At 47.9% G+C, this 16,262-nt stretch overlaps 4 protein-coding genes across 5 annotated transcripts in view; all 4 read left to right on the forward strand.

Moving 5' to 3' along the window:
- bin1b (bridging integrator 1b) overlaps positions 1 to 2,435 on the forward strand; it is a 12,254-nt gene extending 9,819 nt beyond the window's left edge. For both annotated transcript variants that reach the window (XM_070957573.1, XM_070957572.1), the window contains 3 exons: positions 1,795 to 1,848; positions 1,927 to 2,028; positions 2,321 to 2,435. In XM_070957573.1, coding sequence (XP_070813674.1) covers positions 1,795 to 1,848; positions 1,927 to 2,028; positions 2,321 to 2,422 — 258 coding nt within the window. In that variant the 3' untranslated portion in view covers positions 2,423 to 2,435. The remainder of the gene's footprint in view (positions 1 to 1,794; positions 1,849 to 1,926; positions 2,029 to 2,320) is intronic.
- A 2,420-nt stretch (positions 2,436 to 4,855) lies between these two features.
- Positions 4,856 to 6,950, forward strand: LOC139352144 (tubulin alpha-1D chain-like). The gene is made up of 4 exons (XM_070994245.1): positions 4,856 to 4,927; positions 5,028 to 5,250; positions 5,333 to 5,481; positions 5,847 to 6,950. Exons 1-4 carry the CDS (start codon positions 4,925 to 4,927, stop codon positions 6,828 to 6,830), a joined length of 1,359 nt encoding a protein of 452 aa, XP_070850346.1. The 5' UTR covers positions 4,856 to 4,924; the 3' UTR covers positions 6,831 to 6,950.
- Positions 6,951 to 8,005: 1,055 nt separating this feature from the next.
- LOC139327775 (tubulin alpha-1A chain-like) lies at positions 8,006 to 10,776 on the forward strand. Its single transcript, XM_070957735.1, has 4 exons — positions 8,006 to 8,087; positions 8,839 to 9,061; positions 9,172 to 9,320; positions 9,400 to 10,776. Exons 1-4 carry the CDS (start codon positions 8,085 to 8,087, stop codon positions 10,378 to 10,380), a joined length of 1,356 nt encoding a protein of 451 aa, XP_070813836.1. The 5' UTR covers positions 8,006 to 8,084; the 3' UTR covers positions 10,381 to 10,776.
- Positions 10,777 to 11,795: 1,019 nt separating this feature from the next.
- LOC139327732 (tubulin alpha chain-like) lies at positions 11,796 to 15,039 on the forward strand. Its single transcript, XM_070957662.1, has 4 exons — positions 11,796 to 11,849; positions 13,198 to 13,420; positions 13,624 to 13,772; positions 13,880 to 15,039. The coding sequence occupies exons 1-4, from the start codon at positions 11,847 to 11,849 to the stop codon at positions 14,852 to 14,854; spliced, it is 1,350 nt and encodes a 449-aa protein (XP_070813763.1). The 5' UTR covers positions 11,796 to 11,846; the 3' UTR covers positions 14,855 to 15,039.
- Positions 15,040 to 16,262: the final 1,223 nt, after the last annotated feature.

A 16,262-nucleotide genomic window follows, 5' to 3' on the forward strand; every position in this document is an offset into this window, starting at 1 on the left:
CAGCAGCAAAGCTTCGCTGTGACTGTTTTCCATGAGTCCAACCAAACCAGCAGAGGGAGGACAGATGGACAGGGCTGCTTCTGTCCTTCAGGACGCATCTGTTTGAGTCCATCACTGTCTTTTCACTGGCTTTATCTCTACCTGCAGGAAATGTCTGCAAGTCTAAAAACTCACATGGACAGCGTTCAGTCCGCCCTCCTAACCCGAGTGTGTGCGTGCGCGTGTGTGTGTGTGCGTGTGTGTGTGCGTGTGCGTGTGTGTGTGTGTGTGCGTGCGTGTGTGTGTGCGCGTGCGTGTATGCGTGCGTGTGTGGAGCAGGCTGAGCCCTGGTCAGGGGTCAACCTGCTGGACTGGGATGTGGAGGTGTTACAGCCCGTCACATTTCCAGCTCCTCAGGTGGGTGTGCTCTGCTCAGGTGGAGGTGGGCGGAGTTCTGTCACAGTGGAGGGTCCTCATGCATGCGAACGGTGTGGTCCTTGCTGCTCCCTGTGTGCACGCTCAGCTGCAGTCTGCAGCCGTTTGCTTTGACACGGATTCGCTTTCTGTTTGAAAGGAGCCGTCCAGCACAGCGGCTTCCAGGCAGCCCGCCTCCATTTTTATGTGCTTTAGGCTTTTTTAAATTTCAACTTTCTTGTTTCTTTCCTCAGAAAAGAGTCTGACGATGATTAACCAGAGCTGAATAATCGATTAATGTAGCAACACAAAATAATCTGCAAAGCCTCTGAAAATCATTGGGTTTGTGTGTGAAGCACGTTGAAAACACGTTGAGTGTGTGTGTGCTGCGTTAACGCTTCATGTGTGTATAAAGTCTTTGCTGACGGCGTCTCGCACACCTTCACCTCACTGGTTGTTTTGTCTCTCATTGCCTCATGGAAGGCGCCGTCCTGGGACTCATGGGTAAGTCCGGCCTCCTGCCTTCATCGCGGTTGAGCGTGCTTTCGTTCTCTCGCTTTCTGTCACCATCACGTGCAGCGAAGCAGAGGAAGGTGGATGCAGTGAAGGTGGATGCAGTGAAGGTGGATGCAGTGACTCGTTTAACCTCAGTGGAGAAATACCACAACCGTCTTCTCTCTGTGTCCTTCCATCTTTTCATCAAACCTCCATCCTTTGGCTTTATGACACCCAACCAACCCTCCAACCCTTCACTGCACACTTTCAACCTCGCCGACCCACCTGCTCCTCTGGCTCCTCGACAATCCGCTGTCCTCCCGTCCGTCCCCCACCCGTCCCCCACCCGTCCACCAACCCGTCAACCAACCCGTCCTCTGGCTTTCAAAACGCCACAATGCTCCACAACCCCTGACCTTTTGTAGCAGGACCAGGCTGCAGCAGAGCAGGAGCCCGAGCACGATGACCGCCGGCCCCCAGAGGAGGCCCAGGATGGCTGGGATGATGATGAGAGCTACGCCCAGAGCTACGCCCAGAGCTACGCCCAGCCCAGCTGGGACGATGCAGAGGCAGCTCAGGGTCAGCAGAGCTGGAACGATGATGACGTCTACGCCGCTCAGTCGTACGCCGAGCCGGACTGGGACGACGATGGCACCCAAGTGGGACAGGGTGGCTGGGGCGATGACGGAGAGGGCCAGGTAGGCTCGGATGGAGAGGAGGGCAGGTGTGACCTCTGTGGGGTCTTGAAAAACCTGGAATTCAAGGAGAAATTGGTGAAAGCCACAGAACCCCTCCTTCTTTCTCACTTCTTTATTTTTTCTGTTTTTCTCTCACATCCTGTCAAAGTGGTGAACTGTCTCCCCTCACTGACACATCAGGACCTTTTCTGCTTGTCTGTCCTTACAGAGCACAGTGACCAATGGCTCGGATGGTGAACTCCCTCCAGGATTCCTCTACAAGGTGACGACTTTCAGCTGCTCCTGTTGTTCTGGCTTCATGTTGAGTCCAAACCTTGACTGTGGTTTTACTCTGACTCAGGTTAAAGCCATACATGATTACGCTGCCACTGACAATGATGAGCTGGAGCTGAAGATGGGAGACGTGGTGCTGGCTTTGGCCTTTGACAACCCAGACGAGCAGGTCACTGGCACTCACTGTCTTCATCAGTCCTCCGTCGTCTTCTCCTTTGCATGTCTTTTTGTCTCCTCCTTTGTGTTGACACATTTATATTTGGGTTTTGTCGGTTGACATCCAGGATTTAATGTTTGTGTAAAAGCCTGAAATGAACATGAACATGACTGCGTGAGTGAAAACCCACTGCAGCAGGAAGTGAAGCCTTTGTTTCCATGTTGTTTGTTTGTTTGTTTGTTTGTGTGTGTGAAGGAAGGACAGGTTTTTGCTGTGAATCTGAGTTTGAACTGTGTTTGTGCAGGATGACGGCTGGCTCATGGGCGTGAAGGAGTCTCACTGGTTGCAGAACAAAGATATTTCAGCCAAAGGCGTTTTCCCCGAGAACTTCACGCAGAAGGTTTGAGGTTCATTCACAGAGATTCAACACGGGATCGAACGTCAATAAACGTCTGTCTACACACCCAAATGTACCGGGATTGATGTGCGTGATTAGAAATGTGTTCAGAAATAAAAGTGCATTTCAGTGACGATGAGAGCGAATGATTTGTCAACAGTTCAGGACGGACACGAGCGCAAAGCAAACTGAAGAGCCGTCACCGTGTGCTGAACCGTGCACAGTCCTCTCAAATGAACACCCAAATTACAGCTGATGAATTTGTTTTTGTTTTGATTTCTATTTTTGCTGAACTCATGAAATGATGTGTTTTTCAGTATTTACGAAGGAGGAAGGAGTCACGATGTACTGTATGAATGTCAGCTTTGGAGACATTTTCAGAGCTTTTCTCAGCTCCTTGCATGACGCGTTTGCTTGTCTTGTCATTGACTGAAACACAACCAGCGCTGTGCCAGCAGGTGCGCTCGCTCTGTGAGCCGTGGCTGCAGGCGTCCTGGACTCGAGCTCTGGACGTCACGCAGATATGAACAGTATGTTTGCAGGACGTCGCCTTGAATATCAGACTGTCACAGTTTCTTGGGCTCGTAGGATTCACCAAGGGAACAGTAGTTTTTCCATTTCTTTTATTGGCCGTTTGAAGGACGTGTGTTGTTGTGTGGCTTCAATTTTCTAATGCACATCTGGTTTTATTTTGATTTTTGAATCATCTTTTCATTGATGGATAAAATGCAAAACCTTATCAAACTCAAATGCTGTTTCTTTTCTTTCATCGACTGAAGTTACCAATAATAACTACAAGTCCCACACTGAGACAGCAGCTCTGTGGACGGGACTCGTTTGGTCATGTTTTTTTCTTTAGGCTTAGGTTTAGGCTGCATACTTTGAGTCCATGAAGCAGCTAAATGACAGACTGAGGCTCCGATGTTTGAAATTGAAATCATCCGCAGTGATTCGAACCAAATATCCTGCAGAAACCAAAGTTACAGCCATGCAAAAGGTTTTTACTTTGTGTGGAATGAACAAATAAGCGGAAACTAACGCACCTTCTGTTGGATCAAATCAGTGTCATTAAAGATGAATGAAACAACATGTGCCTCATCAGCGTGTTCTCCTTTTCACTTTATCCTCAATCTGTTCAGGACTGACATTCAAGGGTGAGAGAGAGGAATGAGGCCTTCTGTTCGGTCACAGATGCCTCTGACTCGCATGTGGCTCAAACATGAAATCAATAAGAAGAGATTTACCAACACCAATAATTCAGTGTTATCAATAATGTGATTCCTCGTTCCTCACTAACACGTACATTCTTGTGTTCCTTTCCTTTGTTCAACAGCAGGTGGCGCTTTGCACTTCTGCTGCATCTCCATGAAAAGTTTTGCAGAATTTGAAGTCAGTTCAGTGGATTCAACCACTGCAGCTGCTTTCATGTGAGGCGTCTTTAAGAGGACACCAGGACCGTGAGAACGGGACATTTCTTCTCAGAAACTCAAGTGATGCTGAGTTCATGATCACGTCTTTGAAATCTGCAGCAACAAACTTTGAGGGAAAACGTGCTTTAGAAAGGAGCGACTGGGTTTAATGTAACGCAGCTTTAATGGCCTTCGTGTTACATGAGGACTCATCCTGAACCTGCTCTGTGGATTCATCTCTTAGTATCAGTGACCAAACCACGCCACGCTGCCAAGCTGCCCGTCCGCCGGCCTCAGGCCACGCTGTGCAGCAAATCTGCATCACTGCTGACGTTCTGAGCTTCATGCCAGCGACAGCAGCGTGACCTTCGATGTTTCTATAACGACAGGACACCAAGTCATGTGGAAACAACACAGCAACCCAACCAGGCCTCATGTGGGGGGGGTCTGCGGTTATGAAGCGTTAGTGTGTGACTTATTTGGTATGTTTGTGTGCTGCTCAGTTAAACTGAGCTCCTCATCAGTTAAACTGAGCTCCTCATCAGTTAAACTGAGCTCCTCATCAAGGCTCAGTTTAGTCCCAGCTCCCTAAACTGAACTCCTCTGAATAACCTGGCATAATTACTCATCTATCCACAGGAAATGAGTCAGATGTATTCAATATTTGCATAATTCCAGACACACAGATTTTGGAATTTCACTTCGTTGACTCTCGTGGTTCTCCATGGAGACGTTGCCCCCCACAGAGCCTTAAGTTCATGAATGTCAGAGGACTCCACAAACACTCGAACAACACAGCGTTTGCTTTGCTGCCTGTGGGCTGAATGAGTTCTGCATGCCTGACACGTGGGGGTCAGGGTTATACATTATCTCGGTGCAGGAAGGATTATTGATGTGTGACGGAGAAGGTTTGCATAATGTTTTCCACAGCTGAACGGTTTGCTTTTCCCTCTGCTAAACCCACTTAACACCTCATTTAGGGACAACAAAGCTTGTTACCATAGAGTTTGCAGCGATCATAAGTACTGGAGACCTCTTAACACACACGCTGACGGCAGATTTCCCTGCAGATCCTCAACGACAGCAGCACCAAATCAGAATCATGGTAAGCGTCTGCAGTTTTGCACTTTTCAAGAGTATAATTTAATCCTAAGTGGGACTTGAAGACGTTGTTGACTTGATTTCTATTTTTTGCGCTCCCCCAGCGTGAGTGCCTCTCCGTGCATGTTGGTCAGGCTGGTGTCCAAATGGGCAATGCATGCTGGGAGCTCTACTGCCTGGAGCACGGCATCCAGCCGGACGGTCAGATGCCCAGTGACAAGACCATCGGAGGAGGAGACGACTCCTTCAACACCTTCTTCAGTGAGACTGGAGCCGGCAAACATGTTCCCAGAGCCATCTTTGTGGACTTGGAGCCCACTGTCATCGGTAAGATCATTGTTTCCTGATGCAAGTTTTCACTTGAAAATGATTTGGGAACATCGTTAGTGTTTTTGTTTTCCAATTACAGATGAGGTCCGCACAGGTACCTACCGCCAGCTCTTCCATCCAGAGCAGCTGATCACTGGAAAAGAAGATGCAGCCAACAACTACGCCCGTGGTCACTACACCATTGGCAAGGAGATCATCGACCTGGTTCTCGACAGGATTCGTAAACTGGTCAGTTTGCCTGCAATTACTATGTGTTTTATTCATATATCCTTCAGTGTAATCAAGTAGGTAAGATAAGATAAGATAAGATAAGATAAGATAAGATAAGATAAGATAAGATAAGATAAGATAAGATAAGATAAGACAGGATTTTATTGATCCCACACTGATAGAAAAGTGTGCAGGATACAGAATATAAAAAACAACTATGTATGTGTACAGAATAGGAAAATACTAGATGCCGTAAAAATCCTACTACACTAGTAGTACTAGTACATGTTGTTTTGCAATAGAGAACTACTCGGTCTATGTATATGAACAGTATATACAGTTTATAAAAATACTGGAAGAGTTGTGTTGTTTTTCCCTCTCAGGCCGACCAGTGCACAGGCCTCCAAGGCTTCCTCATCTTTCACTCCTTTGGAGGAGGAACCGGCTCTGGTTTCACCTCTCTGCTGATGGAGCGTCTGTCCGTCGACTACGGCAAGAAGTCCAAGCTGGAGTTTGCAGTTTATCCAGCCCCCCAGGTGTCCACAGCCGTGGTGGAGCCCTACAACTCCATCCTGACCACCCACACCACCCTGGAGCACTCCGACTGTGCCTTCATGGTGGACAACGAGGCCATCTACGACATCTGCCGCAGGAACCTGGACATCGAGCGTCCCACCTACACCAACCTCAACAGGCTAAATGGACAGATCGTCTCCTCCATCACCGCCTCCCTGCGCTTTGACGGAGCCTTGAACGTGGATCTGACAGAGTTCCAGACAAACCTGGTGCCCTACCCTCGCATCCACTTCCCTCTGGTGACCTACGCCCCCGTTATCTCAGCAGAGAAGGCCTATCACGAGCAGTTATCAGTGGCTGACATCACCAACGCCTGCTTCGAGCCGGCCAATCAGATGGTGAAATGCGACCCTCGCCATGGCAAGTACATGGCCTGCTGCCTCCTGTACCGCGGCGATGTGGTGCCCAAAGATGTCAACTCTGCCATCGCCACCATCAAAACCAAGCGCACCATCCAGTTTGTGGACTGGTGTCCCACAGGCTTCAAGGTGGGCATCAACTACCAGCCGCCCACTGTGGTTCCCGGAGGAGACCTGGCCAAGGTGCAGAGGGCCGTGTGCATGCTGAGCAACACCACCGCCATCGCCGAGGCCTGGGCTCGCCTCGACCACAAGTTTGACCTGATGTATGCCAAGAGGGCCTTCGTGCACTGGTACGTGGGAGAGGGGATGGAGGAGGGAGAGTTCTCCGAGGCCAGAGAGGACATGGCTGCACTGGAGAAGGATTATGAAGAGGTGGGAACCGACAGCATCGGGGATGAAGGCGAGGAAGAGGAAGGGGAGGAGTACTAAGAGCTTAAAACAAGGTCTTCACAACTCAGCTGCAATTGTATCTCAGCTGTCACTAAACTGCAACAAAGATTTTACCAAACAAGAACACTAGATGGAAAATAAAGAAAACTGCTGAGCGTTTGTCTGTTTGATTTGTGCTAAAATCTGTTCAAAAAGTTTGTAAATGCTGTCTTGTAAGGAGAGACTGAGCAGGAATATTCCAACCATCAGCTCCTCACTGTCTTCTGATGATTGGTTTCTGGAACCAGCTGTGAGTTTACTCCAGCAATGAGAGCGTTTGCTGTTTAGTGCAATGATCACACACTTATTTGAGCAACTGCTTAAGATCAGCTGACATCTGAGAGCAAATGAGGCCTGAGAAAATAACCGGGAACCAAACAGGAGTGTGTCCTGACAGTTAGTCATTACATCTCCATGGTTACCTCGAGATGCAGCCATTTGGACTCAAACAATAGAGTCCATTGATATAAGCACAATTGTTTTGGTCTCGAGCTGTTTCCTCAACACTTTGTCTTTGTCACATTGACCTCAAACATCACCTGTCTTTGGGAGAAGTGTGCCCTAATGTTGTCCCCTGGCAGTCAGCTAACTTTGAATTGCTAATGAATCTCGACCAAAGAGACGATGCAACGGTTATCTGTAACAAAAGCCTGTTCAGGTCACCCTGAGGACATATCTGCTTTCGTTCCTCAGCAAGATGAGAGAATAGAGGCTCTAAATGTGCCATGTTAACAGGACCAAGTTTGAATTTGAACTAGCTTCATTAGCATCATACTTTCTTCATTTACACAATCTATTTTTTTCTAGTGACTGAAAGGCCACACGTTTAATCCAACAGCAGGTAAACAAAAGCCTGTTTAAGTGTCCTTGAGCAAGTCTGAACACCTGCCTGTTGAATGCATGGAAACTACCAACAGGCTGTCAGTCTAAATTGTGAAATCGGAGGAGGGGTGAGCAGTTATGGGTCATATTTCACAGCCACTCTGGTTATTGTTGCTGGTTACTCATTTGTGTAACGGCAGCCTCAGATGTGAGCGGGGGAGCAGACCAGTCGATGTTCTTTTCTGTGCTCCTCCTCCTCCTCTTTCATTAAAGGAGATGCTGTTTGCTTCTCCAGCTCCTCCAGTTACCACAACATGCCAGGCGGTTGCCTGGAGCTGCTGCTCTATAAAGCAGCTCCCTGTACTCGCACTTCACACAACATCCCCAGCCACTCATCTCAGGTGAACGAGGGACTGCGTCAAGCAACTGAACATGGTGAGGATGTCTTTGCTTTATGTCATGTTCCTCACCAGCGATTTTACATGAATTACGCAAAAAACAACTCAGAAAGACACATTAGTGTTATATGGATACATGGTGTGCTACTTCATGGTCTGTTTTTGGCTATGAAAGCTGAAGACGCAGTTTCTGATTGACAGACAATCGAACTTAGCTTCTTGTGCCAGCAGCACTCTTTCTGTTCGCTAGAAGAACCCAATTAGAGACTTGTAGATTTTAGAGCTGCAAAATGAGTGTCTCATGTTTTTCTGTGGTGCATTCAGGTCCTTTCATGACATTGTTGGCTTTTGGGGAATTTTTAATATTTCTCCTCCTTAACTAAAGTGAGACACACTCTTTGATCCTTTTTAAAATTTTCTTGGAGCCCATTTTGAACATACCGTGTGCTGAACGATGGGATCTCTCTCGCGTGGCTCTCTTTCTGGGTCTCAGTGGGATTCAGTAACAGCTGCTCGCTGAGGCAAATCCACCTGAGGATGAGGTTTCACACATCATTTGATTCTGTTTTCTTTTTGTCGGAGCTGACCTAGCTGAATGGGGTGCACTATATTGCCAACTAATTTAAAAAAGCTGTTTTAAAAACTGAGTTGGTGATCTGTTATGACTTAATAAATGTAACTGATATCAGAAAAATGAATTTTAAAATGACATTGACCAAGCTGATCACCAGTCCTGTAGCTGCTGATTATTGCTATATTTAATGTAAGAGAGCTCCCTGTTCTTGCAGCGGGAATGTATCTCTGTCCATGTTGGCCAAGCTGGAGCTCAGATAGGCAATGCATGCTGGGAGCTCTACTGCCTGGAGCACGGCATCCAGCCAGACGGTCAGATGCCCAGTGACAAGACCATTGGAGGAGGAGACGACTCCTTCAACACCTTCTTCAGTGAGACTGGAGCCGGCAAACATGTTCCCAGAGCCGTCTTTGTGGACTTGGAGCCAACTGTCATTGGTAAGATCATCATTTTTTTGGCTCCAGAGACATTTGGGACACAAACATATTGGAGTGGGTCTTTGAACAAACTGGATTTGTGAATGTGTTGTCAATTTTTCCAATTACAGATGAGGTCCGCACAGGTACCTACCGCCAGCTCTTCCATCCAGAGCAGCTGATCACTGGAAAAGAAGATGCAGCCAACAACTACGCCCGTGGTCACTACACCATCGGCAAGGAGATCATCGACCTGGTTCTCGACAGGATTCGTAAACTGGTCAGTTTGCCTGCAATTACTTGAACCTTGAGTTCAGGCGTCATCAGTCAGAGAGTAAAGATTAATTGTTTTCCTGCAGGCTGACCAGTGCACAGGCCTCCAAGGCTTCCTCATCTTTCACTCCTTTGGAGGAGGAACCGGCTCTGGTTTCACCTCTCTGCTGATGGAGCGTCTGTCCGTCGACTACGGCAAGAAGTCCAAGCTGGAGTTTGCCATCTATCCAGCCCCCCAGGTGTCCACAGCCGTGGTGGAGCCCTACAACTCCATCCTGACCACCCACACCACCCTGGAGCACTCCGACTGTGCCTTCATGGTGGACAACGAGGCCATCTACGACATCTGCCGCAGGAACCTGGACATCGAGCGTCCCACCTACACCAACCTCAACAGGCTGATTGGACAGATCGTCTCCTCCATCACCGCCTCCCTGCGCTTTGACGGAGCCTTGAACGTGGATCTGACAGAGTTCCAGACAAACCTGGTGCCCTACCCTCGCATCCACTTCCCTCTGGCCACCTACGCCCCCGTTATCTCAGCAGAGAAGGCCTATCACGAGCAGTTATCAGTGGCAGAGATCACCAACGCCTGCTTCGAGCCAGCCAATCAGATGGTGAAATGCGACCCTCGACATGGCAAGTACATGGCCTGCTGTTTGTTATTCCGCGGCAATGTGGTGCCCAAAGATGTCAACTCTGCCATCGCCACCATCAAAACCAAGCGCACCATCCAGTTTGTGGACTGGTGTCCCACAGGCTTCAAGGTGGGCATCAACTACCAGCCGCCCACTGTGGTTCCCGGAGGAGACCTGGCCAAGGTGCAGAGGGCCGTGTGCATGCTGAGCAACACCACCGCCATCGCCGAGGCCTGGGCTCGCCTCGACCACAAGTTTGACCTGATGTACGCCAAGAGGGCCTTTGTGCACTGGTACGTGGGAGAGGGGATGGAGGAGGGAGAGTTCTCCGAGGCCAGAGAGGACATGGCTGCACTGGAGAAGGATTATGAAGAGGTGGGAACCGACAGCATCGGGGATGAAGGCGAGGAAGAGGGAGAAGAATATTAAATGTCAAATAAATAAAGAAAACCAGCACTGATTGACTGGCTTCTTTTCACTCATGTTCATTATCTAACAGCATCCAGTCAGTGAAAACGTACACATTCTGAAATTTTGAAGATTATTTTTTTCCTACTATGAAAATCAGCTGGCCAGTTGGCAGTAACTGTGATATTTAGCTACTGTTAAAATGCAAACTCATGCTTTGCCTCTGCAGGCGCAGACATTGAAGTTTTCTCAAATGTTCCAGTGATATTCTGTAATTGGCAGATATTTACATCCACGTGTCAAGCCCTGAATGATCTGCAATGTTCATGTTGTTATCTAGAGAGATTAAGAGGAATTCACCATCAAGATATCATCTGTCCTGTATCTTTGTCTTGAAAAAATAAACTAAGACATGTATCTGGTGTGCTTTATTCTCAGTGATAACACAACACAGGCCTCAGTCTGCATGGCTCATGCTCCATTAACTCACGCCACTTGCTTGATAAGCACTGAACATTTATGTCCTCCTCAGAGTATGTGCAAGGCCTTACATAACTGAAATAGCTCAGGATTAGGCCTGGGTTATTTCATAGTGTTCTGAATAGGTTTCAGAGTTCAGCCATCGTGACCAGTGAACAATTGAAAGGTGATTATCTGTACTCCTGATTTAACTTTATTTGAACCATGTCACATTTAATGCTCCTCTTTATTTTCAAGAAAGCATTAAATTGCTCTTTTTGTGATAGCTTTTGCACAAGCATGTCAGTCGTATGCCTTTAATGGGATTCACCCAGTTTAGCCATGAATTCTAAATGAGATGAAATCATGAATATGTTTTGCTGTATGAGTGACAGCTGAGCCACTGTGTTATCTGAGCCATGCTGCCTTCAGGTGCCTCTCCTACAATCTCCCTAAAACGGTTTTAAATCTTTGGGAAAAACAGTCAGTGAATTCAAGTGCCTTTCAGAGTTGAAATACCATAAAACACATCTTGTTTTTGCTGGGTTGTATGTAATTCTAGAAATTTAAGTAGTACAGGCTGACTGATGGTTCGGTTGAGAAATTTTGGAAAAAGAAAAATTTTAGATTGTTTATCAAGTTGCTGCGTATTTGCTTCATGTTTTGTTGCAATGCAAATAATTGTTGGACCATTATTTTTATTCATAAGATTACTTAACAATAACATCAATAAAAATATAAACACTGTGAATTGATTAAAAAAAACAAAACAAAAAAAAAAAACATTTAAAATGAGAAGGCAACAGTTTCAGATGACGCAGCTAAACTCTCGGACTAGAATATTACGGGCTGCACTTGAATGCAGCAGCCACTAACGTTCACTCCCGCCGAGAGGAAATTCAAACTGACGCTATGGCTCCGCCTCCTCGAAAACGTATAAATACTAGCAGCTCCACTTCCTGTCTACAGTACTGCCTTCAGCAACCGATCCTTCAACGTCGGCAAGAAGGAGGAATCCAGTCAGAAAAATGGTGAGTTTGGAAACCGAAGCACGTTTTTAAACGCACTGAAGTTTTCACATAGGTGGGAAGTGATGTTGTTCGGTGGTGTGTTCTGATAAAATGTGTTGTCCGTTCAGCGACAGCTTCGTTTTCTGTTTTTAACAGTGAATGTGTAGCTATGAAAACCACGTATTTCTGATTCCGTCACACTAACTGACATTGGGATGTTTTCGGATGGAATCCTGCGTGTATGTGCGTAAAGACGATAAAGCTGATTTGGAACGAGGCCAAACTCCTGGCGCAGTTTCAATTAAAGTGGCTGAGAAAATCACCGCTGAGCGTGTCCATTTTTAATCCTCAAACCTACGTCTGACTCTCTAAATAAAGCCTGCGAATGGTTTGTATAAGATCATGTGACCGTTTGAGCCAGATAAATAGACGAACGCGTGGCGCCTGAAGGCGCCATCAGATAACGCTCTGTCCGTGAACGCCCCACAAAGGTAGGGCTCTGCAGTGGTGTGGGGGCAGGGAGAGGGACCTCTTCCTGTCTGCATGGACCCCCCCCCCCTCCACGAACTGCTGTTAGCGGCTCGGTCCCTGTGTGGGAGGGGCAGGAAGGCAGCGTTAACCCGCCACAGGTGTGCAGCCAGCTGTCATGTGGCTGAACAGAAGATCCATGAAGCCTTCACAAAGTGTCAGAGGAGGCCATTGACATTTCAAAGTTAAAAAATCCATTATGGCTGACCTGTGATGCATTCAAAGAGATCAATAGTTAGCCATGCTGCATTTGGCACTTATTTTACATATATTTTATTTACATTGGGCTGCAGGAAGTGTATTTTTCTTGACCTTTCAGACTAAAGGTGCCTGTTGTCAGTATGTGGCAGGTTGTTCTTCTTTGAGGAGTCACCAGAAATGAAGCTGCAAACCAGTTAAACCGGATGGTGACAGATGACTTGGAGGACTACATGAAACAAGACCCGCTGCATCATAAGCACTCCAGCTGTATACTAATATAACTAATCCAGCTGTATACTACCCTCAAATATGTTACTGACAGATTTCCGTGAATAAAAGTGAAAATGACTTCGTCTTGGTGACACATTCAGATGGGTGCTCATTTCCCCTAAACTGCAGAGGCTTGATCACTGGAAAGGCTGTAAAGTTGTGCAGTGGTGTTTGGTGTTTCAAACCAGGCCGTGTGATGACGAGCAGCTCGATGGCGGCTGAGCTGCAGCTGATGTGCGATCTGGGTCAGTTGGCGCACTGCAGAGGACGAGCTGAACAAACTGAAGACGAAGCAGAAACGTGCAGCCTCATAGCTCAGCCTCCTTTTTGTGAGAAGGTAACCTCAAATCTTCACCTCCTCTCTCCACAGCGTGAGTGTATTTCTATGCATGTCGGCCAGGCCGGAGCCCAGATGGGCAATGCATGCTGGGAGCTCTACTGCCTGGAGCATGGCATCCAGCCGGACGGTCAGATGCCCAGTGACAAGACCATTGGAGGAGGAGACGACTCCTTCAACACCTTCTTCAGTGAGACTGGAGCCGGCAAACATGTTCCCAGAGCCATCTTTGTGGACTTGGAGCCCACTGTCATCGGTAAAAACCAGATTTTCTTTTCATTGGTATTTTTTCTTTCATTACTAATCTGTCATTTATGTAACTGCTGAAGAATGTTGCCACTTTTGGTTCCCACTGTGTGAGTTTGGTTAAAATGAGGTACACCACCAACACAATGAAGAACTTGTGAATAGTTAACTGGAGTGAAGCATCACTAAACCAGTTTTCTCTTTGCCCCTCAGATGAAGTGCGGACCGGGATCTACCGCCAGCTCTTCCATCCAGAGCAGCTGATCACTGGCAAAGAGGATGCAGCCAACAACTACGCCCGCGGCCACTACACAGTTGGCAAGGAGATCATCGACCTGGTTCTCGACAGGACTCGCAAACTGGTGAGTTCCAATCCTTGACACCTGTTAGGTGTGTATGCTGCTCTGTGATTTGATGGAAATCTGTTGATTCATGTGATTGAAGCTTTGGACACTTTTTTCCCTCTCAGGCCGACCAGTGCACAGGCCTCCAAGGCTTCCTCATCTTTCACTCCTTTGGAGGAGGAACCGGCTCTGGTTTCACCTCTCTGCTGATGGAGCGTCTGTCCGTCGACTACGGCAAGAAGTCCAAGCTGGAGTTTGCAGTTTATCCAGCCCCCCAGGTGTCCACAGCCGTGGTGGAGCCCTACAACTCCATCCTGACCACCCACACCACCCTGGAGCACTCCGACTGTGCCTTCATGGTGGACAACGAGGCCATCTACGACATCTGCCGCAGGAACCTGGACATCGAGCGTCCCACCTACACCAACCTCAACAGGCTGATTGGACAGATCGTCTCCTCCATCACCGCCTCCCTGCGCTTTGACGGAGCCTTGAACGTGGATCTGACAGAGTTCCAGACAAACCTGGTGCCCTACCCTCGCATCCACTTCCCTCTGGCCACCTACGCCCCCGTTATCTCAGCAGAGAAGGCCTATCACGAGCAGTTATCAGTGGCTGACATCACCAACGCCTGCTTCGAGCCGGCCAATCAGATGGTGAAATGCGACCCTCGCCATGGCAAGTACATGGCCTGCTGCCTCCTGTACCGCGGCGATGTGGTGCCCAAAGATGTCAACTCTGCCATCGCAAACATCAAAACCAAGCGCACCATCCAGTTTGTGGACTGGTGTCCCACAGGCTTCAAGGTGGGCATCAACTACCAGCCGCCCACTGTGGTTCCCGGAGGAGACCTGGCCAAGGTGCAGAGGGCCGTGTGCATGCTGAGCAACACCACCGCCATCGCCGAGGCCTGGGCTCGCCTCGACCACAAGTTTGACCTGATGTATGCCAAGAGGGCCTTCGTGCACTGGTACGTGGGAGAGGGGATGGAGGAGGGAGAGTTCTCCGAGGCCAGAGAGGACATGGCTGCACTGGAGAAGGATTATGAAGAGGTGGGAACCGACAGCATCGGGGAGGAGGACGAAGGTGAGGAATACTAGGTCGCTGAAACATCTGCAGCTCGCTGCCTCCACTACGCTCCATCTATCCCAGAAAGAAAGTCTGAACACCAAAATGTTTTGCTGCCAAGCAATATTTGACTCATTCCTTCAATTCTGCACATTCCAGTGAGCAATCTGAGTTTGTCATTATTTTATCATGCAAACTAATAAAGACTGTGAAGTCATTCTTTGTCCTGTTTTAACTTCAGACCGCAGCAGATGAAATCGCTCTCATCAGACATCGACTTCCGTCGCGTGTCATCACTGTTCTTTGTGTTTTAAACCCTGATCTACATTCAGGAAGCTAGTCAACAATTTAATGCGATTGGACTGTGGCGCTTCGTCTGCAGACTGTTTCAGTCCAGATTGTCGTGTTTGCCCTGTGAGCAGTTGTGAAACCTCAGCTGCTGCCTGAGAAAAGCTTCATGCTCAAACGTCCTCACACTCTCTGCTCTTAAAGCGCATTAAAGCTCTGTTTATTTGCTTCAGTGCATAACTGAATCTCAGCTGCCATGAGATCATTTAGAAACTGCTGATGGGGCAGTGTGTCATCTAAACGTGGATCAGGCTAAATCATGGAGCAGCAGGTCAGTGTGATGTGATGTGCCATGAATGAGGCTGCGTGAGAGCATGAGGCCTGTTCAAGCTGCTGCAAACCACTCGACTCATTTCTGAACACTCTGCTCCCATAATTTCATCTCGATCATCCTAAATCTTCCATAAAGCCGCACCAAACTTCTTCATTTTCAAATTGCCCTGCGAGGCTTTTGTTGCAGGACATAAACCCAGATGAACGAACTGTGTGAACTGAATTAGTGTCTACAGTTAAACAAAGAGATCCTACAAATGACAAATCAAAGTGCTGCTTGAGGAAAAGCTGCAGAATCAGAAGTCACACGAGTGATTGCAGCACTTACACACCAAAAGATTTATTTAAGGTCTCGCACATACAAAACAGCATTTCATGTTTGAAAGCATGCCACTGTGTTAGATTTCATTCTTTTGCATGCTGTGAAAGAGTTGGCCAACTCTTACGACCTCAGTTGAGTGATCACAGGGAATAAAGTCTGATGTTACTTGTATTTAACAGCTGGTTTTGAAGTGATTTTCATATTGTGGAAAATCTGATGGCTCTGCATGAGATAAACATGCTCTGCTGTTTGATCAACTGTTGGAGTGGAGGAAACCTGCCCCCCCTCCCCCCACATGAGGCCTGGTTGGGTTGCTGTGTTGTTTCCACATGACCTTCGATAGAAACATCGAAGGTCACGCTGCTGTCGCTGGCATGAAGCTCAGAACGTCAGCAGTGATGCAGATTTGCTGCACAGCGTGGCCTGAGGCCGGCGGACGGGCAGCTTGGCAGCGCGGCGTGGTTTGGTCACTGATACTAAGAGATGAATCCACAGAG

Source organism: Chaetodon trifascialis, chromosome 24 (assembly GCF_039877785.1).
Source record: "Chaetodon trifascialis isolate fChaTrf1 chromosome 24, fChaTrf1.hap1, whole genome shotgun sequence".
In the NCBI taxonomy this organism is placed as follows: Eukaryota; Metazoa; Chordata; class Actinopteri; order Chaetodontiformes; family Chaetodontidae; genus Chaetodon; species Chaetodon trifascialis.